The following is a 27,691-nucleotide window of genomic DNA, read 5'->3' as shown; positions in this document are numbered from 1 at the left end:
GGCGAGTCCCAGAGAGCAACGCGCGTGGCTGGCTGCAAGTCCCAACGTTCTTTGTTCCAACCTTTTCCTCCAAGGGATTTAACTCTCGCTCCCAAGTGTATAAAGGCTTAAGTACAAAGATGTTCGTCGAAAAGCTTTTGTATCCCCGAACTTTGGACACAAACATTGAGATCCAGAGTTGGTGGGATGCCTGAGATCATTTTATCTATTTGTGACTCCAGTACCTCTGTGATGCCAAGTAGAGTCCAACACGCAGCTAGTGTGTCATGGAGAAGTGTCAAACATGCATTTAACTTGCAAAATCCAAGCATATTGGCTAAACGGGGGGTGGAGCCAGCCCCTATATTTTGCCCACTTAATTTAATAAGTTGTACCCCGGGTCTGGATATTAAAGTCAGACGAGTCACAATACCGAGTGTTCCAGAAGACATGGAACTGATGGTTTAGTAATTAATAAAGTCACTTAGAAAAGGTTTGTCCCCGCCTCATAGAGGTCTTATTTTGGTCCAGTTTAACTATTATTATTTCCAGTGGATTAAAGAAATGATTATGATTATTAAATATAAATGTTCCCTTTCGTAGGCTAGGGCCTATTTCCTGGTTCTCACCTCTGCTCCTCACATTCCTGTGACCCACAAGAGATTAAGAGTGTGGACAGAGAACAGGGTAGCAGGCAGCAAAAGCCTCACTGGACCACTGAGCTGGTGTCTGTGTGTTCTGGCACTGGACTCACTGTCCTCTCATGGGGGGCACATTCCTAAATTTTAAAAATAACACCAACTTTAAAGATAAATTCACGTATTCAACAGATATTTATTAGTTGTTTGAAATGTGTCAGCTATTTCAAAGCACCTGAGATGGGTTTGTGAACAAAACTGAGAAACTACCTTCCTTCCTTAAACCTACATTTTAATGGGGTGATACAATGGGAAATAACATCAGGAAATTATAAAGTATGTTCTAAATGGAGAAGTACAATACTATGAAAATACACATACTCACATACATATTTATATACATCACATTGGGGCCATAGCCAAGGAAGCTTTTAGTGTGGAGGGAACACTTTTGAGGGCAATTTTCTGGTGAAACCTAAGGCAGCGGTGGTAGGTGGAGGACTGGCAGAAGCATCTCTGGCAAAGGGAACATACATAGGGCTTCTCTCCCGTGTGGATTCTCTCGTGAGCCCGAAGGTTGGTTTTGTGGCTGAAGGCCATTTCACACATGCTGCACATGAAAGGCTTCTCTCCTGCATGAATCCTCTGATGCACATGTAGGTCTGATGCCTGGAAGAAGCCTTTGCCACACTCGGCACAAATATATGTCCTCTCATTATTGTGTCTTTTCGGTGAACTTCCAACCGAGAGGAATACCTAAAGATCTTGGGACACGTCTCACATTTGTATACTTTTGGGGCTCCGTAGAATCTTTCTTGGTGTTCCCCACGTGCAGAGTTCCCCACGTGCAGAGTTCCCCTCAGTGCTCTGGTGGGTAGAAACAGGCTCAAGGGTGACCTGTTCTGGCTTGGAGAGAAACACTGGTTCCACCTCCATAAGGACATCTTGATAGGAGGGTCCTTGCAGGGACCCTTCCTGGGACCTGGAGGGGCCTGGACCTGCTCTTCTGGAGCTGAGTAGATTCTCCAAACAAACACCTCCTTCTTCAGGCCTTGGACTGTTCTCTTCTTGGATAATGAGTAAGGAAGGTGCTTGATTGCTTGGACTAGTAATACTGTCATTTACTTGACAAGTTTTCAAAGAAATGTTGCCACCATTTTCTTTATCTTCATTTCCTGTAGGGGGGGAAAATGTGACTCGGTGAAGTCATACCCAAGAAAGAGTCCACACAGATCATCCCTCTGGTACCTGGGCTTTCCCCACTCACTTTGTCCTGTTTCCAGGGAAGTATCTTGCACAGTCCAGGAGGGTGTCTCCATGTTTACCCCTGCTGGGGTTCCTATTGGCAACTGTTCTGTTAGGTGAACAATGACTTCTTTTAACGGCATACTCTCAGAAAAGAGGGCTTCCTCTCCCTGCATGTGGACATGGACCTGTTTTTAAAAAAAAAAAAAAGCATGATTCCTCACATACGGATCTACTATGTAACAAAACCTGTTGTGGAAAACCCTCCTCAGTCAGGCTTTCCCAATATCTTTGTACTGTGGGCTCCCACACCTTTGTTCTGCCCTATTTCTGCTTGTATTAAATTTCATGGTAATTTCTTCTTTAGTGTGTCTTCCATAACGAAAAAAAGATGAATACTAAGGCTTTCTGAGGGAAGAACCAGCTCTTGTCAAGGGCTTTCTCAGCCTGAGGTTTCTGCCCAATTGACAATTTCTCAGTGCGTCCTCCTACCACTTCACCAATGAAAATCAATTACACTAATTAATACGTTGGTTCCTATATGTCCCACTGAATAAATGCTTATAAAATTTTTATTCGTGCTTACTTAGGACAGTAAATATTTGCCTTGGTGAGGAAGAATGGTCTGACTAATAACTGGGTGTACAATAACCCTTCTTTCTCTTCTTCCAGGCATCTATCTACAACTAAATGTATTTATTCCTTACTCCTTTCTGCCCGTCACCCCAGAGGTCAGAATCCTCTACTCACTAAGCCAAGTGGCCTTGTGCCATCCTCACTCAAGTGTTCCATGAATTTCTCCAGGTTTCCATCACTTGTTTCCCATTTCTCTTTCAAAGTAGACCTTTCACTGCAGTGCTTATTTTTCATAAACTGTTCCAGAGCTACCTGAAAAATAATTTCATCCTTGCTGTGTTTTTCTGGCTGCAGCCATAAATGAAATGACTTGTAGAGTCTTTGCAGTTCCTTCCTTGCACATGAGTTATTGGTGTTTTGAAATAAGCTGTGCTCAGTGTTCTGAAACTCAGAGATATCTTCTGCCTTTTGAAGAGCAGGTCCTCGGCTGGGCTTAAAATCTGTGTTTGCTGATCTTGGGTCATCCCTGGATGGTTCACATAGAAATGAGGTTCTGAAGTTGTAATCCATTCTTGGCAATGTTTCTCAGAGATTCAACTTCCAGGATTTAGTTCTTGAAGTCCTGTGTTTCTGGAGATCTGTTTCAAAACAACATCAGGACATTTATAAATAATATTTGATATGTTTTCCGGCCTTATTTCACTAGTTAGGTAACAATCAAATGTTGCATAAATGTTGCATGATATGTTGATAGTGGTGGAGGCTTAAAGATCATAAGATAGAAACAGAAGAGATTTATATCTAATTATATCACAAACATAATTAAAAAACAAAAAGGAAGCATACATTTCAGGCTCAGATTACTTCATAGGTAAATTTTGAGAAATTTAAGAAAGTAATAACTTATAATACACAAATTCTCACAGAGCATAGAGAAAGAGGAGACACTCCTATTTTAATTAATTAACCTTCCTGATAACAAAACTTTACAAGTACATTAAGGAACACTACTGGCCAATAATTCATATGTGCATAGATGCAAAAATCCTAATCTAAATATCTGCAAATCAAACCCAGTCATTTATAAAGAAAATATGTCATGTATAGGTGGATTTTATCTTCTACATGCATTTTGGGTTAAATTTCAAAAAGCAATATAATTTACCACATTAATAGACTTGAAAGAACATGCTATCATATTAGCAGATACATCAAATATGCTCAATAAAAGTCAGCACTCAATCCTGAGAAAGACTCTTATTCAGCTAGGAATAGAAGGAACCTTTCATTGTGATAAAGTATTTACAAAATAGCTACAACAAAAATTATTCTTAAAAGTTTTATTCTTGAGATTGAGAGATGGAAGCCCATTATCAACTCTATGCAACATGTGACTGGTACCCAGCCAGTGAAATAAGATCAGAAAATGTATCAGGGAATCCCCTGGCAGTCCAGTGGTTAGGACTCCATGCTTCCACTGCAGGGGGCATGGGTTCTATCCCTGGTCAGGGAACTAAGATCCCGCATGTCGCATGGCACAGCAAAAAAAAAAATTGTTTTTAATTTTAAAAAAATAGAAAAAAGAAAATGTATCAACTATTATTTATAGATGGCCCGATTTTGTTTGAATAATAATCCAAAATATTCTACAAATATTAGACTAGATGAATTTAGCAAGGTGCTTTATACAGGTCGATATTCCAAAATCAATTTCTATCATAAGAGAAGCAGATAAAATTAAAGTAAAACTTTTTATCACTATTACCAATATTAAATACCTATAAACAAATCTAATGAAAGGTATACAAGACCTCTATACAGACAACTACAAGATATTAATAAATGTATGGAAAGAAAAGCTATGTTTACGAATTGATAGAAAGACTCAATATTGTAGGAAATGGCAGTTCTCTCCAGATTGATTATATAATCAATGCATTTTCAAGGAAAATCCAAAAGATGTGTGTATGTGTGTGTGTGTGAAAATTGACAAAGCAATTCTAAAATGACATGGATAGCAAAAGGCCAAAAAATAGACAGGGCATTTCTGAAGAATAAATTTGGAGGATTTACACAATCAGATAGTAAAATTTTATTGAGATTATCATAATTAAGATGGTGTCATAGTGGCACAAAGATAGACAAATAGAGCAACAGAACAGAATAGTGTCCCAAAACAGAGTGACATGTACTCAGTCACTTGATTTATGAAAAACATGACACTGGTTCAATATAATTAAATAAAGACAATGATCTGTGTGAAGTATGTTCTTTCAATTACTGTAAGAAAATAAAGTATTAGAAGAAGTAGAGAAAAGTGAACAAAATAGAAACAATAGGGCAGAATCCATAAAAATTACTTCTCTGTGCTGAAAACTTCATCAGGCGCAGACATCTGTCTGGCCACCCCAGCTACACCGCTGCGTCAGTCCAGTGATACAACCTTAGGAAACTTTCCCTCATCACATTTCCTGGTTTGTTTGTTTTTTTCTTTTTCTCCAAAGTTACTCTTCCTTGTGAACAACATTTGTTTCTGCTTCACTGTGTTTATCAAAGTTACAACTTTATGTTTATCTGTGTGTTTCTAATCCCTGTGCTTTCCCACTGGACTGTGGAAGTGTGGAGTACCGTGTCCTTTTCCACTGTACTTTCATCAACTACAGATGAAATCGAATTTCTACTACTCAGTGTTTATATCTATTTGCAAATCACATTATCTGGGCAACTATAGGCACAACACTTGGAAGGATCAAGTTGATAAACACAAGATTAAGACAAAAGGGAATCCTTGTGCACTGTTGATAGGAATGTAAATTTGTGTACCCACTATAGAAATCAGTATGAAGACTCCCTTAAAAATTAAAAATAGAACTACCTTATGATCCAGCAATCCCACTTATAGGTATTTACCCGAAGAAGACAAAAACACTAACTCATTGCATTGCACAATTATTTACAACAGCCAAGATATGGAAACAGCCTAAGTGTCCATTAGTAAATGAATGGATAAAGAAGATGTGATAGATAGATAGATGATAGATAGATAGATAGATAGATAGATAGATAGATAGATAGATAGATAGATAGATAGATGAATATCAGTCAGCTGTAGAAAAGAATGAAATCTTACCATTTGTGACAACATGGATGGGACCTGAGGATATTATATGCTAAGTGAAATAAGACAGATAATGGCAAATACTGTATAATCTCATATGTGGAATCTAAAAAAAGAAGAAAAAAACCCAAACCCAAGCTCATATATACAGAAAACAGTTGGAAGTTGTCAGAGATGGGGGCTGGGCACAATGAGTGTATCGGTCTAAAAAGATAAGAATAAAAACAATAAAATAAAATTCTGACTAGAGAACCTGATTGATAGCCAGGTCCACATCATTCTCTCTGAGAACAGGAGTCACTTAATTTAGAGCCTCCCTTTGTTACCCGAAACCCCATGATCAGGGAAATATCATGATCTTTTATTGTCGTGTATTGCTGAAGTCTTTAAGAGCTGAAATGATGAATAACAGCAGCAACTGCCAGATCTACAGGATCCTGGCTTTCTACTTAAACAAACGTTATTAATTTGCATACCATGTCTTCTTACCTGTTTTATTATTTATTTATTTATTTATTTATTGAATGCATTGGGTCTTCGTTGCTGCACGTGGGCTTTCTCTAGTTGTGGTGTGCGGGAGCTATTGTTCGTTGCGTTGCGCGGGCTTCTCATTGCGGGGCTTCCCATTGCGGTGGCTTCTTTTGTTGCGGAGCGCGGGCTCTGGTCGCACAGGCTTCAGTAGTTGCGGCGCCAGGCTCAGTAGTTGCGGCACACAGGCTCAGTAGTTGTAGTGCACTGGCTTAGCTGCTCCGCGGCATGTGGGATCTAGCCGGACCAGGGATCAAACCCGTGTCCCCTGCATTGGCAGGCGGATTCTTAACCACTGCACCACCGGGGAAGTTCCTATATTTAATTTTTTGATGTCTCTTCCTAAAGATTCACAAATCTTTGCCTTTGGGCAAAAAAATAAATGCTATTGCATATTTTTATTTCATTAGTTATACCCAAATTTTCTCCTTTCAATCTTAAGTGGTGTTTTCCAAATTATAAAGTTAAAAAATTTAATTGTAAAACTATAAATTTCATTGTGAAAATGTTAACAAATCTATAGGTGTATAAATTTAAGGTGAATCTTCACTCTGACACCCCCTACCCTGCTTCTTTCCACCGTCTCACCTCAGATAGGTAACCCTGCTTCACCTAGTGAAGTATCCTTCTGGCGAATTTATATTCAGTCACTAAGATTTCTCTTAAATCATATCTGCTGCTTTATGGCTGAGTGAATTCATCTTCTTCATCTCTTATACAACATACTAATCAATGTCCAAGGGATATGAATGGACATCAGTAATAAGATATGTTCTTCTCCTACTCACCCACCCCACCCCCAGCTAGATCATTTTATCACTAGTGTTGTAGTTTGTTTACCGAGGCGTGTCCTCACACTTAAATACAAATTGTTCTCTTTATTTCAGTTACTGAAATATGATTGATATATATTTTACAAAGCATTTAATTTACTGAATCCTAAACTGCACAATCATTTTGGAAACAAGATTAGAAAAATATATCATATAAAATTTTATGTATTCAGCACGCTAAATGATTTTCAAAACAATTTAAATTTGTGGTTGTTTTGTAACCTTTCATATGTTCTGTCAGATGCAGCTACAAAAGGGAACGTGCGAGAGGCCCAGGAAAACAAATTTTGTTATAGTCACAAGCCTTAGAGACACAGGCACTCATGGCAAGAGGAGGCCACATGGGGAGAGCTCACCAAGGGAGTGGGCTCAATCAAGTAGGTGGGGACGAGGGAAAGAGAAGGAGGGGGATGAATCTGTGGGCTAGTGCCTTTATTGAGTTTCAGAGGGGACAAAGGGTGAAGGAGGATTTCACTGGAAGGTTTGAATGTTCCTTGGTCACAGTCCGGGGAGGGCAATAAGGGGAATTTGTGGCAGGGGCCAGCCTCCACACTGGTGCACCTGGTCACTCTGGTGGGATGTTTACGCCCAGTCTGTGAGGATGTTGAGGCAGCAGGAAAACCTGAATTTTTACAGTGTAGCAAGCCAGTTTTTTTAAAAATCTAAAATTTAAATCATTTGATTATTGGTTTTGATGCAAAAGACAGATGATCTAATTCTTGTTTTTTCTTTTTTCTTTTTGGCCACACTGCCCAGTATGCAGGATCTTAATTCCCTGACCAGGGATCGAACCTGTGTCCCCTGCAGTGGAAGTGCGGTGTCCTAACCACTGGACAGCCAGGAAATTCCCGACATAATTTTTTATTAGAGGAAACTGACCCTAATGTCAGTTTCCAATGTATATATGAAACATTCAATGTCCTTTTCAATGTAACTTGGCTTTTTCTGGTGTTTATGAGAAAATCATATTTTATAACGTGTGATTTTTTTCCTAAGAATTACTTATTCATATACATTTCCCCAAAAAAAGCACTGAGATTATAATCACCTCTTATTGTTCTGTATATTTAAATGTTTTCATTGAGTTTTTTTAAATTTGTTTTAGGAGTCTTTTAGCAATAGGTATGATAAAAGTGAAAAAAGTTCTAATTTTTATAAATACAAATGTGTTAAAGATGTTTTAAGTCCACAGGTTTGGTACATGCTTAGTAATACTTTGCCCAGGCAAAATTATGAAGATATACTGCAGCATTTTTACCTAAGAGATTGGCTGTTCCTTATGTTTAGATCTAGTGTCTATTTATTTTCTTTAAGATTAAAGTTGGAAATATAGCTCTAATGTCTTAATTAAATCTCCAAATATTTTAACAGCATATATTAAATAAGTCATTTCTCCAAACTAATTCATCAACTTTTATCATGTATAAACTTCTCTAGACTTATCATATAAATACCTGCAAACATAGATAATTTGCAAACTCCTTCTTCTATTCTATTTTTTGACTTTTGCCAGTAGCATCCTGTAGTTATTATTATACTTTATACATAGTAAGGCAAGTTCATTTTGTTAAACTGATTTTTTTTTACAAAATTTGTGTTATTTTATTTATTTTTTTTAATTAATTAATTTATTTTTATTTATTTATTTTGGCTGTGTTGGGTCTTCGTTGCTGCGCGCGGGCTTTCTCTAATTGTGGCAAGCGGGGGATACTCTTCATCGCACTGTGCGGGCTTCTCATTTCGGTGGCTTCTCTTGCTGCAGAGCACGGGCTCTAGGCGCGTGGGCTTCAGTAGTTGCAGGATGTGGGCTCAGTAGTTGTGGCTCACGGGCTCTAGAGCACAGGCTCAGTAGTTGTGGTGCACGGGCTTAGTTGCTCTGCGGCATGTGGGATCTTCCCGGACCAGGGATCGAACCCGTGTTCCCTGCACTGGCAGGCGGATTCTCAACCACTGCGCCACCAGGGAAGCCCCAAAATTTGTGTTATTTTGATATCAGTAGAGGAACTTCAGAAATGTTAACATTTTCATTGGAATTTTATTCAGTAACATACCTCTTAGTGTGAACTGAAATATTAACATTGGGAAAATTGCCATCCAGGACAAGAGTTTTCTCTGCTGTTACTTAAAGTGAATCCTATGATTTAAATGCAGGTTTTGGTTTTCAGTCAATGTTTTCCCTGCATTACTTAATTTTAATACTGTTTTCCGAGGGCTTCCCTTGTGGCGCAGTGGTTGAGAATCCACCTGCCAATGCAGGGGACACGGGTTCGAGCCCTGGTCCGGGAAGATCGCACATGCCACGGAGCAACTAAGCCCGTGCGCCACAACTACTGAGCCTGCGCTCTAGAGCCCACAAGCCACAACTACTGAGCTCACTTGCCACAACTACTGAAGCTCGCGCACCTAGAGCTCGTGCTCCACAAGAGAAGCCATCGCAATGAGAAGCCCGTGCACTGCAACAAAGAGTAGCCCCCACTTGAGGGAACTAGAGAAAGTCCATACGCAGCAACGAAGACCCAACGCAGCCAAAAATAAATAAATATATAAAACTTCTTAAAAAAAATGTTTTCCAAAATTTCACTTATGTATTTTTGCTTATACGTTTAAGGAGACTGTTGCCTATATAGAGGAAAAATAAGCAAGACTGTTGGCTGTCTTGATTCGTGACTATTCTAAATTATATTATTGATCCTAATAGCAATTTCTTTATTCCTCAAGTGTAAAACCATTTCAGTTCTTGATCATGAAACTGAAATTCATCTCACAGCTATTATTCCCTCCATATTGAAATGACCATGCCAGGAAGATGGTGACTCAGTAAGGTGCTGTCCAGCATACTGGTTTTGTGTCTTCACAATCTGAAAATGTCCTCATATTTCATCATCCAATACTGAAACATTAGTGTACCTGGAAGAAGGAATTGTCCTCATGAGGAAGTCTCCCCTAAAATATTGTTGAATTTATTTTTTATTATTTAATTTTGCATGTCTTATCTTTTCCCATGATGGATAATGTTTTTATGTGACATCCACAGGTCTTATCCAAAACAGTCCTGTTTTGTGTGCCTGCACGAGATTCCTTTCTGAGAAATATAGTCTGTACAGCTATTGCAGGAGACTTTGTTGATATTTACGCTTTATCAGTTTTTTGAATAATGAGTTGTTTCCTCAACATCTTCCAGCATTAACTTTCATTTATTTATTTATTTATTTATTTATTTATTTATTTATTTTACTTGGCTGTGTTGGGTCTTCGTTGCTGCGCACAGGCTTTCTCTAGTTGTGGCGAGCGGAAGCCACTCTTCGTTGCAGTGCGCAGGCTTCTCATTGTGTTGGCTTCTCTTGTGGAGCACGGGCTCTAGGCACATGGGCTTCAGTAGCTGTGGTATGTGGGATCAGTAGTTGTGGCACATGGGCCCTAGAGCACAGGCTCAGGAGTTGTGGCGCATGGGCTTAGTTGCTCCGCGGCCTGTGGGATCTTCCCGGACCAGGGCTCGAACCCATGTCTCCTGCATTGGCAGACGGATTCTTAACCACTGCGCCACCAGGGAAGCCCCAGCATTAACTTTTGTAGTTATTTTTATATCATTTATAGACATCTCATTTATATGAGTCAATTTTTTGGAGTTACTACTGTACCAAAATTGTGCAGGAGCAGCTTCTTCAGGTGGAATCCTGTGACATCGGTGCTCAATTTCCTTGCTTCCCTTATATGACAAGTAGTTTCAGGATTATCTTGGAAAGCTCGTGTCCTAAATGTAATTAAGATTTTTTTTTCCTCCCCTCAAGACACTCTGTTTACTTATACTGGGTCATATATTGAGTCCATAAACTGGGTGCTAGAATTAGACATTGTTGTAGGGTTGTCCAAATTTTCCAGAATTTTTTTTCAATGGAAAGGGAAACGAAATACATATCAGTTTAAAATCTAATACTATACGAGTTAGTATTGTTTTTATCAAATGTGGATTTTAACTTTTATTAAAATTCTTTGGTTTTATATTTGCATTTATTTTATCTCACATAAAAACTTTCCCATTTATTTTAACATGTTTTATTCTAAAATACTCTACCAATGCATTATAGTAAAATATATAAACAATACGTAAGGTTTCTTTGTAGGTAGTTTTGCCTCATATTTTCCCCTTAGGGATATACAGTCAAAATTCTGTATTTTCAATTCACTTGAAGTATTTCATTTACATATAGAGACCAACAACTGGATATTCAATCACTTTTTTTAACCTGTGTATTTAGTGTTTTTAAAACATTTACTTTGCTTTAATATCATTTAATAATTATGTGAAACATGTACACTTGTACAATTAAAATACTCAAACAAGTTTTTTCCTTAAAAGTCTAGCTTTAAATTCTGCCCCATCCTATACAAATATGTGTTCTGTGCCTGTATTTTCAATTCTTCATATACTTGGGAAAACTCCAGCACACTCTGCACAGTTTTGTAACTGGCTTTTCAATGCAGAATGCATCCAGGTCATAACTGTAGATCAGAGTGTAGAGATTCTCTTCACTCCATTTACAGATGTAGAAAACTCTGTTGCACAGATGGGCCATAATGCATTCACCCAGATCCCATAAATAGGCATACATGTTTCCAAGTAGAACCAGAATCTTCAGGAGTAACCCCTGCACCCATAAACACATACTTAATGCTCATTTAAATTGAGAAAGTATGTGTTACACTTAGCACTGGAAGTTACTGGGCATGGTGGTGATGGTAACATATTTCTTTTTGTTGGTTGAATTGCCCATTCCTCTGGCTCCAACTAAAATCAATGTCCCATAGATACTGATGTGATGGCTTCTTCAAAGTGGGAAATGGGAATTATCTTAGTCACTCAGATGGGAGTGGGAATCCTTGGGAACTCATTCCTCCTTTGTCTTTATAACTTCACTTTGCTCACTGGACACAAGGTGAGACCCACAGACTTGATTCTCAATCAACTAGTCCTAGCCAACTCCTTGGTGCTTTTCTCTAGAGGAATCCCTCGTACAATGACAGCTTTTGGATCAAAATATTTCCTGAGTGAGGCTGGATGTAAATTTCTCTTCTGTTTTCAAAGGGTGGCCAGAGGGATTTGTCTTAGCACTACTTCCATCCTCAGTGGCTTCCAAACCATTAGGCTTTGCCCCAATTTCTCTAAGTGGATGGAGCTCAGAATGAGATCACCAAAGTGCATTGCCTTCTGTTGCTTCCTTTGCTGGATCTTGCATGTTTTGGTAAATATCCTTATTCCTTTTCAAATGACTAATCCAAGGCACAGTGAAAGCATTAATATTAATATAAAAGTAAATTATGGATACTGTTCCTCACTGAATCCAGACAGGATTATAAGTTTTGTAGTTACAGCCATATTCTTCACAATAGACTTCATATGTTCGGACCTCATGGTCTGGACTAGTGGCTCCATGGTCGTTTTCCTGCACAGGCACAAGCATCAAGTCCAACACATTCGTAGCAACAGCCATTCTTCCAGATCTGCTGCTGAGGCCAGAGCCACATGTACCATCTTGATCCTTGTGAGCTCCTTTTTCTCCTTTTACTCACTGTCTTCTCTTTTGTCTATTTGGATGAGTTTATTTGTTATTCCAGGCCAGTGGCTGGTGGATACCTCTATATTTTTGTCTTTATGTTTCCCAACATTCAGCCCCTTTGTGCTGATTTGCAGTGATACTCGTGTCACTCGTAAGGCAGTTTTTTTTTTATCTTCTAGGCAAGGAAAACACTTTTTGCTAATTTGGTTGTGACCATTTGACTCTATTCTCTACAGAAATTCAATTTTTTCCCCTCATCTATTAATATTTGGTTGACTAATAATTTTCATATTCTTTATAGGAAAGTATATTCTATGCAGATGGGAACAATTAGGTCCTAAAATTCATATTCCTATAAGAGATCTAATATTGTGGGTGAATATTTATACAATCAAACTAGCTGTTTTAGCTACATCAAAAAAAATTTCCATGAAATTCTGAAATAGTCCAACAGAAAATTTTTTAATTTGGGAATTTGGACAAAAATCTGTCACTTTGCAGTTTTTTTTGTTTTTGTTTTTGTTTTTTTTTACTTTGCAGTTTTTTGGTGTGTGTATATATACTAGTAAATTATAACAAGAAATTTGCGGGCATCCTTGGTGGTGCAGTGGTTAAGAATCCGCCTGCCAAGGCAGGGGACACGGGTTCGAGCCCTGGTCCGGGAAGATCCCACATGCCGTGGAGCAACTAAGCCCGTGCGCCACAACTACTGAGCCTGTACTCTAGAGCCTGCGAGTCACAACTACTGAGCCCACGTGCCACAACTACTGAAGCCCACGTGCCTAGAGCCTGTGATCTGCAACAAGAGAAGCCACCGCAATGAGAAGCCCGTGCACCGCAACGGAGAGTAGCCCCCGCTCACCGCAACTAGAGAAAGCCCACGCCCAGCAACGAAGACCCAACACAGCCAAAAATAAATAAATAAAATAAATAAATTTATTTTAAAAAAATTTGCCATTTTAATAATTTTCAAGTATACAATTCAGTGGCATTAAATATGGGCCCAAAAGTGCCTTTGGTTTTTTAAGTAAAAATAAAAGACACATTTTTCGTTTTCACCAAGAACTTTATTGAACAACATATTCACCCTTTTGTTCCACTACCTTCTGCCATTTTTCAGACAACTTCATTATTCCATCTTCCCAAAACTTTTAATCTTTTTGAGCAAAGACCTGTTCCAGGTGCCTTTTACAGTCTTCCAAGGAACTGAAATTTTTTCCATTAAGAGAATTTTGTAAAGACCGAAATAAATGGAAATCCAAAGGTGCAATGTCTGATGAATACAGTGGACGAATCAGAACTTCCCAGCCAAGCTGTAACAGTTTTTTCCTGGTCATCAAAGAAACATGCAGTCTCGTGGTACCCTGATGGAAGATTATGCGTTTTCTGTTGGCTAATTCTGGACGCTTTTCATCGAGTGCTGCTTTCAGTTGGTCTAAATGGGAGCAGTACTTGTTGGAATTAATCGTTTGGTTTTCCGGAAGGAGCTCATAATAGAGGACTCCCTTCCAATCCCACCATATACACAACATCACCTTCTTTGGATGAAGACCAGCGTTTGGTGTGGTTGGTGGTGGTTCATTTCGCTTGCCCCATGATCTCTTCCATTCCACATTATTGTACAGTATCCACTTTTCATTACCCATCACAATTTGTTTTAAAAACAGAACATTTTCATTATGCTTCAGTAGAGAATCACATGTGGAAATATGGTCAAGAAGGTTTTCTTGCTTAACTTATGTGGAAACCAAACATCAAAGGAATGAGCATAACCAAGCTGGTGCAAATGATTTTCAATGCTTGATTTGGATATTTTGAGTATGTTGGCTATCTCCTGTGTGGTATAACGTTGATTGTTCTCAATTAATGTCTTAATTGATTGCTATCAACTTCAACTGGTCTACCTGACCGTGGAGCATTGTCCAGTAAGAAATCTCCAGCATGAAATTTTGCAAACCACTTTTGACATGTTCAATCAGTCACAGCACTTTCTCCATACACTGCACAAATCATTTTCTGCATTTCAGTTGTGTTTTTACCTTTCTTGAAATAATAAAGCATAATATGCCAAAAAGGTTGCTTTTTTCTTCCATGTTCAATATTCAAATGGCTACACAAAAATTCACCAATTTTGATAAGTCTTTTTTTAAATGCACACTGATATGACAGCTGTCACATACAATCTAACAACATTGTTTCGAATGAACTTAAAGACAACTAAGTGCTACTACAGCCATCTTACAGAAAAAAACAAACGAACTTTTTAGCCCACCCATTATTTGCAATATTTTGCTTCTACTACCGCTAGCTTAAAAAAAAAAATCAAACCAAATGGAAATGTGTATCCATTGAGAAATAATCCCCCATTCCCCTCTCCGTCCAGCCCCTGGAAACCTCTAATCTACTTTCAGTCTGTACAAGCTTGTCTATTCTAGATATTTCTTACAAGTGGAATCATACAATATTTTTCCTTTCATGTCTGGCTTTAATCGTTTGGCATGTTTTGAAGGTTCATCATATTGTGGCATGTATCAGAACTTTATTCCTTTGCATGACTGAATAATATTCCAGTGTATGAATGTACCACATTTAAAAAATCTAGGACTTCCCTGGTGGCGCAGTGGTTGAGAATCTGCCTTCCAATTCAGGGGACACGGGTTCGAGTCCTGGTCTGGGAGGATCCCACATGCCGCGGAGCAACTAAGGCCGTGTGCCACAACTACTGAGCCTGCGCGTCTGGAGCCTGTGCTCCGCAACAAGAGAGGCCGCGATAATGAGAGGCCTGCGCACCGCGATGAAGAGTGGCCCCCGCTTGCCGCAACTAGAGAAAGCCCTCACACAGAAACGAAGACCCAACACAGCCAATAAATAAATAAATAAATAAGTAAATTTAAACAAATCTATTCATGTGTTAATGGACACTTCAGTTGTTTCCACCTTTTGGCTATCGTGAATAATGTTGCTATGAAAATTGTTGCACACGAATGTGTTTGAGTCCCTGCTTTCAATTCTTTCAGGTTTCCCAAGGAGTGGAATTTCTGAGTCCAGTGGCATTTCTGTATTAAGTTTTTGAGGAGCTGCTAAACCGGTTTTCATATTTTTAAACTGTTTTTCACATTGCAGCATTTTACATTCCCATCAGCAATGTGCGAGTGTTCCAATTTCTCCACAGCCTCATCCATACTTGTTATTTCCCCTTTTCCCCCCATAGTTATCCTGGTAGATGTAGACTGGTATCTCACGGTTTTGATTAGAATTTCCCAGGTGTATAATGATGTTGACATTTTACTGAAAAACAGGAGTATTTTACTCCTGTTTTTATTGATCCTTTTCCTCCATTTTCCCCTCTCTTCTGACCTTCCATCAGTGAACAAACATGGACTGATACCTACTTTCTTAACGGGAAAACTCCCTTTCACCCACCACCTCCTTAAAGCTTTATCTGTTCCATTTTCTGAGGCTCCCTGGCTCCTCTTCCCCCCTGCCCATCCCAGTCGGGCTTGCAGCCCACATGTTAAATTCCTTTCCTCATAGTGTCTCTTCCATTCCCCAAATAAGTCAGGGAAAGCCATCTTTCTTTCTGTGAGTAAACTGCACATAGCAAAACTGATTCCAACAGGATGTATACATATCCTATTAGGAACAGAGGCAGTATATAATATGACTTGAGCCTGTCATTTTGGGATTTTCCTTCCCTCTTATTCAGCTCAAAAAATAATTTCCCTAACTCCAGTAAGTCTCTTTCTAGAAGGGGCTCCTACTCAAATCAGATTTCTTCCAGCCTTTAAATTATTTGGAAGTTTCATGCTGTACTATGTGGATTTCCATGTAGTCAAAGCTCAGGGCAGAGGAGGAGGCTTGAATTCCTGTGTGGACCTGACCGAAAATGGTATGTGAGCAATGAAGATGCCTCAGAAGTCTGCATGGGGTCACCAGGGTGTCTGGAAGAAAGCTAAACTGTGCCTGTTCAACGTGAGACTTCACAGGGATGCACAGAGAACTGCGGCTAGGGCTGAGAACTGGCTGGAGATTGCACAGGCTGCACAGCGCCGGTGGTATTAGAATCCTGACCGACCAGAGTGGGGATACCTCCCTGAACACCTTAGGTGGTCAGTGGAGACCCCAGAAAGGCTTCACTTAGGAGTAACAGGGTGCCCTAATATATATGCTCCTACCCTGGTCAGGCAGCATTGCAGCAGCTGGTGGAGGGGCCGGGAGGGAATGAGAGCAGCAACGATCCCCTAGCTGCCTGCATTTAGGCTTTGACGGTGTCCTACCTCCCCATAGGGGTTTCCTATTCTAGGAATTCTCTTCAAGTACTTTACAACCCTCTCTTTTAATAACGGGATGAGTTATGCTTCAGCAGAATCGCGCGTTGAATTGTGTTGCTTTTCCAGACACCCTGACTCTGGGAAGACGTGCAGGTGGGGGCGGTGGGGGAACCACTGCCAGCCTACCCCATCCGCAGCAGAGCCTCCTTCAGAAGGACCCTGGCCCAAGCGCAGGATGGTCTAGGGTCCTCCCTGCGCTCCACGCTGGGGGGGCGGTTCTGCGACAATCTCTCCCTGCTCCCGTGTTCCAAGGGAACCCCGTTAGTTCTTTTCCTCCAGGAACAGATGCACTTCAAGGCAGCGAAGCCATGTGTGATCTGAGGTCGCATCTTGGATAGGACAATGAGGCCTAGGCACAGTGGGTGTGGCAGGATGGACAGGCTGCAACTCCGGACCCTACAGTGCCCGCTGGCTGCGGGCTGACAGTGACTCAGGCAGAGAGGAGGGGGGCGCGGGAGCCGGAGGAGACATCCAGGGAGAGTGGGCACCTCCCTGGACGTCTTTAATGGCACTCCCCTTGGGGTTGAGTCTCCATCCCTGGCCGCAGAGTCTGCGCTCCCCCCTTTTCACCTAAGGGCCGAATCCCAAATTTCACACGCAGCCGCCAGGGGGCGCCCGCCGGTCCGGGAGAGATGCGGGCTGCGAGCTGCCCTGGGGGCTTTCCTGGGGGGAGAGCAGGGAGCTGCGGGGACGCTCAAAGGGCCTCCAGACCCCGCGGAGGCTCCCGGGTTCACCAGAGTCCTCCTGGGAAGGGTCAACCTGGAGCTCCCTGAAGGTCTCCCCCGGCCCCTCTGGGCTTCAGGCGCGAGGTCTCTACTGCTGGTCCCAGGACGAAGGTCCTCACCCCTCCCCCTGCAGAGGTCAAGCGCACACCCCGGTCGCCAGCGACAAGCCCGCGCTGCTCTCCGGGGGCCGAGTCCCCGCCTGACGCCCTCAAGGCAGAGTCTCAACTTTTCGGCTACAAAGTCAACTCCCGACCTTTCCAGGCGACCCCCCAGGAGGCGCAGCCAAACCTGCCAACCCTGATCCGGTCAGATCACGAGCCCGTTTTGCGGTCAGGGGTCGGAGAGGGGTGGGAGCGGCTCTCACACCAGGGAGGGAACTCAGGACTTTTCGCAAAGGGTGCTGACTGTGTCTTCCCCCAACCCCTGCGCCGGGGGAGACCTCCCATGTAGCCCGCGACCACCCGGGTCAGCGTAGGGGTTCCCATGTGGGGTCGAAGCGTCGCCGACCCCTCATCCGGACACTTTCTGGGCAATCTCCGTACAGGCCCACAGGACAGACCGCCGCCCGGGCCACAGAGCCCTAACACGGCCTCCGGGACTCCGCGATCTCGGTGTGGGCGTCCTCCTCTGTGGTTGGTGGGGCCATGGGAACTACGCTACCCACAATGCCAGAGGCCGGGGGCCAAGACTAGCAGCCAATGAACGCCCGAAAGCAGGGCGTTTTCTCGTTCGGACCAGAGGATCTGGGTGGGACTTCCGGCGCCGCTGTTGTGGCAGTCACTGTGCCTGCTCCAGTGTCCAGCCGCGTTACGAGTCCTTTAGGAGAGCGGAGTCAGGATCGGGGTGACCAGAGCGAGGAGGCTTTAGGGGAGAGGTTGTCCCCACTGCACAGCGGCGAGTCTGCAGGGCCGCGGCGGTAGATGACGATTGTACACGAGTTCCGTCTTTGTCGCCCACCACCTAAGAGCCCGCTCCTCCAAGACTCCGATGGCGGCGGCTGCGCCTAGGGACCCGCCTCAGGTAAACGCTCGTCCTGCGGGCCCCGACCGCCCTCACCCCACCAGACACTAAAGCCCCAAGTGCGGGGCGCCTGCTCACGTCTATTCAGTATACATCCCTGTGTCCAGAAGAGTGAGGATCTCATGGGTGGAGTCCCCATATCTAAAAACCAGTGTGATGACATGTTGGGAGAGTGTTACAGGCAGAGGGACCGGTTTATGTAAAGTCGTGGAGGGGCGATTGAGCCAGAATCATTCCCACTTGGAATGGCAAGGTGAGGAGTTTTAATCTCAGGACGCCATGGAGGGTTGTGAATAGAAGAGGCACATGGTGTGAGTTAGGCTTTTCAAATTTTCCAGAAGTTGCTCAGAGTAAGAACAGACTGGAAAGGGGATGAAAACACTGAGGCACAGGGAGGTTGAGTTTTTATCCAAGATCATACAGTTGTAAGAGCACTAAGGACTGAGGCTCAGAGATAATGCAGTCATCCCAGGTCAGCTTGCTCCAGGGCTGGACAGGGGTACAGTGAGGCCTGAGCCTACTGAGCCTACCATGGTTACATCCCTCTAATGACCTCCCTCTTCCTACAGACTCCCATGACTACAGAAGTGCTTATGGACTGTACAAAGGTGAGTGGAGGATATTCCAGGCCTTCAATTGTCCTGACCCACCCTTTGTCTCTGGGATTGTGTCCTGGGATTTTTCCAGTCCATGGACTTGGAGACCCTGAAGAAACCCCAAGCCCACATTTGGTTGTCTCTGGGAGGCACAGTTTGGGACTCCAGGGGAATTACCTGACAAGAGGGCATATGCCCTAATGCCAGGCTCAGAGTTTAGATGGCGTCTCCCTGCCCACGTGCTTGTTGTTGGTGTGGGCAGACACAGTGATCTTGATACCATGAGAAGAGAGCAGGTATCTGAGGCCCCAGGGCCTGATATTTCCTCTAAGGTGGGGACACTGGAAGGAGGATGAGCAGGAGATGGATGTCTGGGTGAAGGAACTTGGGGTCCTAGGAGAGAAGTTGATCATGGAATGATCTGTCCTCATCCTGGCAGGGCTGTGTGACCTTTGAGGATGTGGCCATTTACTTCTCGCAGGAGGAGTGGGGGCTCCTTGATGAGGCTCAGAGACGCCTGTACCACAAGGTGATGCTGGAGAACTTTGCACTTACAGCCTCAATGGGTAAGGCCCTCACCCAAGGGCCCTGGTCTCTATCTTATCTTCTGTCCCCCAGAGGCAGCTCTGCCCTTTCCACAGACAGACCATGGGCTCTGCTAACTTCCCCACTTTCTTGGCATATGTGTTGTCAGTACCAGTGCTGAACTGTGTGCACTGCCCACCCCAAGTAGTTCTAAATCCTGTTGCACCAAGCTTGCAGGGAAGGATCTGGGATTTAGGAGTCTTGCAGTCAGCCTAAAACAAAGCATCTCACCTTGTTTGCCCTCACCCTGGCAGAATGAATGTGTCCAGATCCATGACACCTGGTGTCCCAAGTTCTGATTGAGTCGGTAATTTTAATAATATATATAATTAGTATTTAACAATATGTATATATGATATATAATTTTTACTGATGTTAGGCATGGGGTCCTGATGGATGGGACCACAATATTATAGTAATCCACCATGAGGCACCTTTAATTTTTCCAGATTTAAGGACAGACATAATTGGGCTTTAGAATGGAAAAGCAGTGAGGATAATCACTCCTTCATTTATTAGATTTTCTGTAATAAACTTTAATCCTTGAAGGCCCTGTTTTAACATACATTGGGCTATATTAACTATTTTAACTGGGTGGCCTGTGAGGTACCATTTTATTAAGCCAATTTGTGTCAAAGACTTACGTTAATTTAAATTTATTATTCAGCATGTTAGAGCAGCTGTGCCCAATATGGGATAGTTTTGGGTAATGGGTGCTATGACATTGGAAAATTTAAGAAAAGCTACAGTTCAAGTGAGACATACCTATTTTTCTCTGTTTTGTATTTAGTTACATTCCTAAGAGTATACAGTTATGGTGTGTAAAAATAGTGGAATCCTGGGACTTCCCTGACGGTCCTGTGGTTAAGACTCTGTCCTTCCACTGCAGGGGGTGTGGGTTTGATCCCTGGTCGGGGAATTAAGATCCTGCATGCTGTGTGGCCAAAAAAGTAGTGGAATCCTCACATATAATTTGAGCCCCACTAATAATTACGTTTAAGAAGTTTGACCATTGGTCCCTTTTAGTAAATGTTAAAAGTTATTTATTTATTTATATTTAAACCATTGTACTGAGGAATGATTGACATTTAAAAAGGTGTACACATTTCCTGGATACAACTCAATAAGTTTGGGAATAAGTATACATCCTTGAAACCATCACCACCATCAAGACCATAAACATATCCACTGCCTCCCACCCCTTTATTATTATTATCATCATTATTAATTTGTGTGTGTGTGTGTGTGTGTGTGTGTGTGGTAAGAACACTTAGGTTGCTTCCATATCTTAGCTATTGTAAATAATGCTGCAATGAACAGAGGGGTGCATATATCTTTTCAAATTAGTGTTTTTGTTTTGTTCAGAGAAGTACCCAGAAGTGGAATTGCTGGATTGTATGGTAGTTCTATTTTTAATTTTTTGAGGAGTCTCCATATTGTTTTCCATAGTGGCTGCAACAATTTACATTCCCACCAATAGTGCACAAGGGTTCCCTTTTCTCCACATCCTCACCAACACTTGTTATTTGTTGTCTTGGTAACAGCCATTCTGAGAGGTGTGAGGTGATACCTCATGTGGTTTGATTTGCATTTCCTTGATGGTTAGTGATGTTGAACATTGTTTCGTGTGTCTGTTGGCCATCTGTATGTCTTCTTTGGAAAAAAGTCCATTCACATCCTCTGCTCATTTTTTAATTGGATTGTTTGTTTGTTTTTTTTGATATTGAGTTCACATGTGAGTTTTTAATCCATTTTGAGTTGTTTTTGTGTATGGTGTAAGGTAAGGGTCCAATTTCATTCTTTTCCATGTAGATATCCACTATTCCCAGCACCATTTATTGAACAGGCTACTCTTTTCTAGTTTGTATTCTTGGCCCCCTTCTCAAACGTTGACCATATATGCAGAGGGTTATTTCTGTGCTCTCTATTCTGTTCCATTGGTCTATGTGTTTGTTTTTATGCCAGTACTATACTATTTTGATTACTGTAGCTTTGTAATATATATAATTTAAAATCAAGAAGTGTGATGCCTCTAGCTTTGTTCTTCTTGCTTAAGAATGCCTTGGCTATTCAGGGTCTTTTGTGGTTCCATATGAATTTTAGGATTTTTTTTTTCTACTTTGGTGAAAAATGCCATTGGAATTTTGAAAAGGGTTGCATTGAGTCTGTAGATAGCTTTGGGTAGTATATTTAAGAATATTAATTTTTCCAATCCATGAACAGAGGACCTCTTGCCATTTATTTGTGTCTTTAATATTTTTCATCAATGTTTTATAGTTTTCAGTGTAAAGATCTTTTCACCTCAATGTTTAAATCTCTTCCTAAGGGTATTTTTTGTTTTGTTTTTTATCATCGTAAAAGGAATTGGTTCTTAGTTTCTTTTTTGCATAATTTGTTTTTAGGGTATAGAAAGGCACCTGGTTTTTGTATGTTGATTTTGTATCCTGCAACTTCACTGAATTTGTTTATTCTAACAGGTTTTTGGTGTAGTCTTCAGGATTTTCTGTATGTAAGATTATGTCATCCACAAACAGAGATGATTTTATTTCTTCCTTTCCGGTTTGGATGCCTCTTATTTCTTTTTCTTGCCCAGTTACTCTGCTTAGGACTTCTAGTACTATGTTGAATAGAAGTGGTGAGAGCGGTCATCTTTGTTATGTTCCTGATCTTTGCAAAAAAGCTTTCAGCTTTTCACCATTGAGTATGATCTTGGCTGTGGGCTTGTCATATATGGCCTTTATTATGTTGTATATAATAAAAACTTTCTGTATCAAGTTTGTTGAGAGTTTTTATTATGAAAGGATGTTAAATTTTGAGATATGCTTTTTCTGTATCTATTGAGATGACTCTCTGATTTTTATCCTTCTTTCTATTAATGTGGTATATCACATTTATTGTGTTTGCTGAAATATCTTTGCATCCCAAAGATAAATCCCAGTTGAACATGTTGTATGATACTTTTTTTTTTAAATAAATTTATTTATTTATTTAGCTTTGGCTGTGTTGGGTCTTTGTTGCTGTGCACGGGCTTTCTCTAGTTGCGGTGAGCAGGGGCTACTCTTCGTTGCAGTGCACAGGCTTCTCATTTTCGTGACTTCTCTTGTTGCGGAGCACGGACTCTAGGTGCGCAGGCTTCAGTAGTTGTGGCACATGGGCTCAGTAGCTGTGGCTTGCGGTCTCTAGAGCTCAGGCTCAGTAGTTGTGACACACAGGCTTAGTTGCTCTGCGGCATGTGGGATCTTCCCAGGCCAGGGCTCGAACCCGTGTCCCTTGCATTGGCAGGCAGATTCTTAACCACTGCACCACCAGGAAAGCCCTGTGTGATACTTTTAATGTGCTGTTGAATTTGGTTTACTGTATTTTGTTGAGGATTTTTGCATCTATGTTCATCAGGGATATTGGCCTTTGATTTTCTTGTGTTGTAGTGTTCTTATCTGACTTTGGTGTAAGGGTGATACTGGCTTTGTAAAATGAGTTTTGATGTGTTACTTCCTCTTCAGTTTTTTTGAAGATTAGTGTTAAATGTTTCATAGAATTTACCAGTGAAACCATCAAACCCTGGGATTTTCTTTTGGGGGAGGTTTATTATTACTGATCCAATATCCTTACTCATTATTGGTCTTCTCTGATTTTCTATTTCTTCAAAATTAAATCTTGGTAGGTTGTATATTTCTAGGAATGTATCCATTTCTTTTAGGTTATCCAATTTGTTGGTGTATAATTATTCATAGTAGTGTCTTATGATCCTTGTATTTCTGTGGTATCAATTGTAATGTTTCCTCTTTCATTTATAATTTTATTTATTTGAGTCCTCTCTTTTTTTTTCTTAGTCTATCTAAGAAGTTTGTCAATTTTATCTTTTTCAAAAAATCTTAGTTTTGATCTTTTCTGTTGTTTTTCTAGTCTCTATTTTGTTTATTTCCACTTTTATCTTTATTGTTTCCCTCCTTCTGCTAACATTGTGCTTAGTTTGTTCTTTTTCTAGTCTTTGAAGTGTGAAGATAGGGTGTTTACGATCTTTCTTTTTTTCTTAGTGTAGATATGTATCTGCTATAACCTTCCCTTTTTAGAACTGCTTTTGCTGGGTCCCGTAAGTTTTGGTATTTTGTGTTTCCATTTTCATTTGTCTCAATATATTTTTTGATTTCCCTTTTGATTTCACCTTTGACTCGTTGGTTGTTCAAGAGTGTGTTATTTAATTTCCACATATTTGTGAATCTTCCAATTCTCCTCCTGTCATTATTTTCTACGTTTACCGTATTTTGGTCAGAAAAGATATTTGATATGATTTCAGTTTTCTTAAATTGGTTAAGACTTGTTTTGTAGCCTACCATATGATCTATCCTGGAGAATTTTCCCTGGAAAATTCCTGGAGAATTTTCTTGAGTAGTATGTATTCTGTATTCGATGAAATGTTCTATATATGTCTGTTAGATCCATTTGGTTTATAGTGTTCAAGTCCACTGTTTCCCTGGCTGTGAAGGTTTTTTAAGATGTCAAAACATCATATTATACAGAAAGTTTTTAAAAGAACATGATTAATACTCTCCCACCATAATCAGCATGATTCACAAATATTTCTCTTCTTTCAGTTTGTTTGCATGGAACAGAGAATAAAGAGACACCTTCTGAGCAAAATGTTTCCCTAGAAGCTTTGTCACAGGTCAGGACTCCAAAGGTAGGTCCAATCAGCCAGAAGGCTCACCCCTGTGAGAAATGTGTCCCAATCCTGAAAGACATTTTGCACCTGGCTTACCTACCTGGGCAGAAACCATACTTGATTGGGGCATGTGCAAACCTACGACAGCTTCAGAAGCATTTCAGTGCAAAGAAAAGTGACATGGATAGGGCATCATTTGTAAAGAGTTGCATATTCCATGTGTCAGGGCATCCCTTCACCTGTAGGAAGGTTGGAAAGGACTTCCCAGCCACTTTGGGTCTTCTCCAGCACCAGATCACTCCCACTGGTGAGAAACCCAACAAAATCACCAAGTGTGGGGAGGCCTTTCATGGTAGGAAAAGTCATTACAAGTTGCGTGAATGTGGGAAAGCTTCCAGCTACAAACAGAGTCTTGTTTACCACCCAAGAGTCTCTACTAGGAAAAGGGTTTATGAGTCTAGCAAATATAGGAAAGCCTTGCGCTGTAAGTACTCACTTGTTCAGCTCCAGAGAGTCCACACAGGAGAAAGACCTTATGAGTGCAGTGAATGTGGAAAATCTTTTAGGCAAAGAGCCACCCTCATTATACACCAGAGAGTTCACACTGGAGAAAGGCCTTATAAATGTGGCGAGTGTGGAAAATCCTTTAGTCAGTGCTCCAATCTTATTGAACACTGCAGAATTCACAGTGGAGAAAGGCCTTATGAGTGTGAGGAATGCGGAAAAGCCTTTGGGTGCAAATCCAATCTTGTTCGGCACCAGAGAACCCACACTGGAGAAAAGCCTTATGAGTGCAGCGAATGTGGGAAATTCTTTAGACAAAGCTTCACCCTTGTTCAACACCGGAGAATTCATACCACAGCAAGGCCTTTTGTGTGTGTCCAGTGTGGGAAATCCTTTAGCCAAAGAGCCACTCTCATTAGACACCAGAGAGTTCACACTAGTGAAAGGTCTTATGAGTGTGGGGCATGTGGGAAAGCCTTTGGATCCAAATCCAAACTGGATCGGCACAGCAGAAGTCACACTGGAGAAAGGCCTTATGAGTGTGCTGAATGTGGGAAATCTTTCAGACAAAGCTACAGCCTCGTTGAACACCAGCGAATTCATAGTAGAACAAGGCCCTTTGAATGTGGCCAGTGTGGGAAGTCCTTTAGCAGAAGAGCCATCTTCACTAAACACCAGAGAATTCACACTGGAGAAAGGCCTTATAAATGTGGCGAGTGTGGGAAATCCTTTAGTAGAAGCACCGGCCTTATTCAGCACTGCAGTATTCACACTGGGGCAAGGCCTTATGAGTGTGGGCAGTGTGGGAAATCCTTCAGGCAAAAGTCTGTCCTTATTCAACACCAGGTAGTTCACACTGGAGAAAGGCCTTATGAATGTGGCGAATGTGGGAAATCCTTTAGCCAGCGCTCCAGCCTCAATCTCCACCGAAAATTTCACACCAGAGAGAGGCCCCATGAACGCAGGAAGTATGGGAAATCCTTTACTCCAAACAGCTAACATTGTTTAGTACCAGGAAGTCCACACTTTGAGAAAGGCCTTAGACCTCAAGGAATTGCTGTCTCCTCATTCATTATAATAGCACTAGACAGCTTCTGTGAGGGAGCCGTCTGCCTGAAATTGAACCTCATACTTGCAAACATCCAGAGGGGCGAAATTCCCAATGAGTTCCAGGGACCTGTGAAGCTTACAGGAGTTACATTCCATGTTCTAAACTCCCCAGGGCCCTTGTCAGAGTTACATCTCTGCCATTTTCTCTGGTAGAACCCATCTCACCTCTCCTGCCTTGCACAGTATTTCATCGGTCACCCTGATGTGCTAACACAAGGCAGATGTCTGTGCTCTCTCCTATTCCCTGGAGGAAATCTTGAGTAGTCTGTGCCCTTATATTTTCCTATTTCCAATTGATTAAGTATGAATCTGACCCTTCATCAAAATTGTTGGTTTCACATGATATTTGTGGTTGATTTTCCTGCCTCAAAGTCACCAACTGGTAATTGCCTCCCCTCCCCACCCCCATTGCTCTGGTTTGTGCAGCAATAAAGGTCTTATTGTTTAATCTACCTTTAATCTCGGGGGTTGTATTCACTGTGGGGGGTGGGTGGAAAACAGAATTGGCCTGTTTGTACGAAGGGATGGGCCCTCAGCCTCTTGTGCCTCAGCAGGGACAGTATAATGGCAGAATAGTTTTCATTCCAGTTTTGACCTAATTTGCATTGCTCCCCAAGACCTCCTAGGAACTAAAATAATGCTTTGTGGTCCTAATTTGGGACCTGGAAGCCTACATATTGTATGACCACAGGTTACCCTGAGGAGGGGTCACTTATTTTGGCAAGCTCCAGGGCCTTTGGGACCGCCATGACTTTGTCTCATATTCCCAGAGGGTGTCCTATAATGCCCAGCACTGTTGAGGGGAAGCTTTTCACCAGGTTCTACAAAGGAACCAAGTGTCCTGATGTTCATAATTCTGTGGACTGGTGTCCCTCCTCAGACTACAGGAGCCGGGTTTCAACCATACTTGGTAGTGAAATCCTGGGTGGGATTAATAGTCAGTGGAAGAGCATGCAGCAAATTAAATGGAGTGTGCCTCTTCTAATGTGCATCCATAAATCTTCCAGTGACTATGGCTGTGAGGAATCACAGACCCTCCAAAGGCTGTGTACCTCCTATAGCTGAATTCATTGTCAGCAAATAATCTAAAGGTTTTGTGAATTCTCGTTGTCTTTCTGGGCTGGCCAACTCAAGTCCGTTGCTGTAGTCAGGGAAATGAGAACAGAGAATGGAGATCCTGTTGTCCAGGGATGTGTCTTTTGTGGTCCAGCCAGTGGTCCTGTTGTCCCAGACTGCAACGGCCTCCATTGCTTGCCCATATTTCCAGCACTGATTCAGGGCTGCCCTTCCCCAGGAATGGGAAAAAATAGAGTGGAGTCAATATTGAGTTGTTAAACCTTCTGGTTTCCAGAAAGAGTGGGAGGTCCAGATTTTTTTTATTTTGAACCATTTTTTTAAGAAACTTTATTGAGGCATAATTGACATGCAATAACCTATACATATTTAAGGTGTATAGTTTGAAAAATTTTGCCATATATATAAACCAATAAAACCATCAGAATCACGATAATGAACATAACCATGATTTACCTCATGCCCCTTTACAATCTCTCGTTGCCCTTCCCAAGCCTACAGGAGTCCAGTGATTTACTGCCTTCAACAATAAATTAGTTTGCATTGTCTAGAATTTTACTTGAATTGAAGTATATAAGTGTTTGCTCTTTTTTTTTTTTTTGATATTTTTCGTA

At 41.5% G+C, this 27,691-nt stretch overlaps 2 protein-coding genes across 2 annotated transcripts; one reads left to right on the top strand and one right to left on the bottom strand.

Moving 5' to 3' along the window:
- Positions 1–1,019: 1,019 nt before the first annotated feature.
- LOC133077806 (zinc finger and SCAN domain-containing protein 4-like) lies at positions 1,020–17,132 on the bottom strand. The gene is given in 6 exon segments (XM_061172547.1): positions 1,020–1,348; positions 1,351–1,474; positions 1,476–1,792; positions 1,885–2,050; positions 2,613–2,964; positions 16,930–17,132. Coding segments are annotated over 6 exon segments (1,491 nt in total).
- Positions 17,133–18,289: 1,157 nt separating this feature from the next.
- Positions 18,290–27,691, top strand: LOC133078535 (zinc finger protein interacting with ribonucleoprotein K-like). Its single transcript, XM_061173627.1, has 4 exons — positions 18,290–18,548; positions 19,118–19,156; positions 19,584–19,710; positions 24,322–27,691. The coding sequence occupies exons 1-4, from the start codon at positions 18,516–18,518 to the stop codon at positions 25,890–25,892; spliced, it is 1,770 nt and encodes a 589-aa protein (XP_061029610.1). The 5' UTR covers positions 18,290–18,515; the 3' UTR covers positions 25,893–27,691.

This window comes from Eubalaena glacialis, chromosome 18 (genome assembly GCF_028564815.1).
Source record: "Eubalaena glacialis isolate mEubGla1 chromosome 18, mEubGla1.1.hap2.+ XY, whole genome shotgun sequence".
Classification (NCBI taxonomy): Eukaryota; Metazoa; Chordata; class Mammalia; order Artiodactyla; family Balaenidae; genus Eubalaena; species Eubalaena glacialis.
Note: the sequence above shows the minus strand (reverse complement) of the source record. Positions and strands in the feature narration are given on the sequence as shown.

Coding starts and splice junctions, on each gene's coding strand:
- LOC133078535 (XM_061173627.1), top strand. CDS start 18,516: ATGGCGGCGGCTGCGCCTAGGGACCCGCCTCAG. Junction 18,549..19,117: donor CGCCTAGGGACCCGCCTCAG/GTAAACGCTCGT, acceptor CTCTTCCTACAG/ACTCCCATGACTACAGAAGT. Junction 19,711..24,321: donor TGCACTTACAGCCTCAATGG/GTAAGGCCCTCA, acceptor CTCTTCTTTCAG/TTTGTTTGCATGGAACAGAG.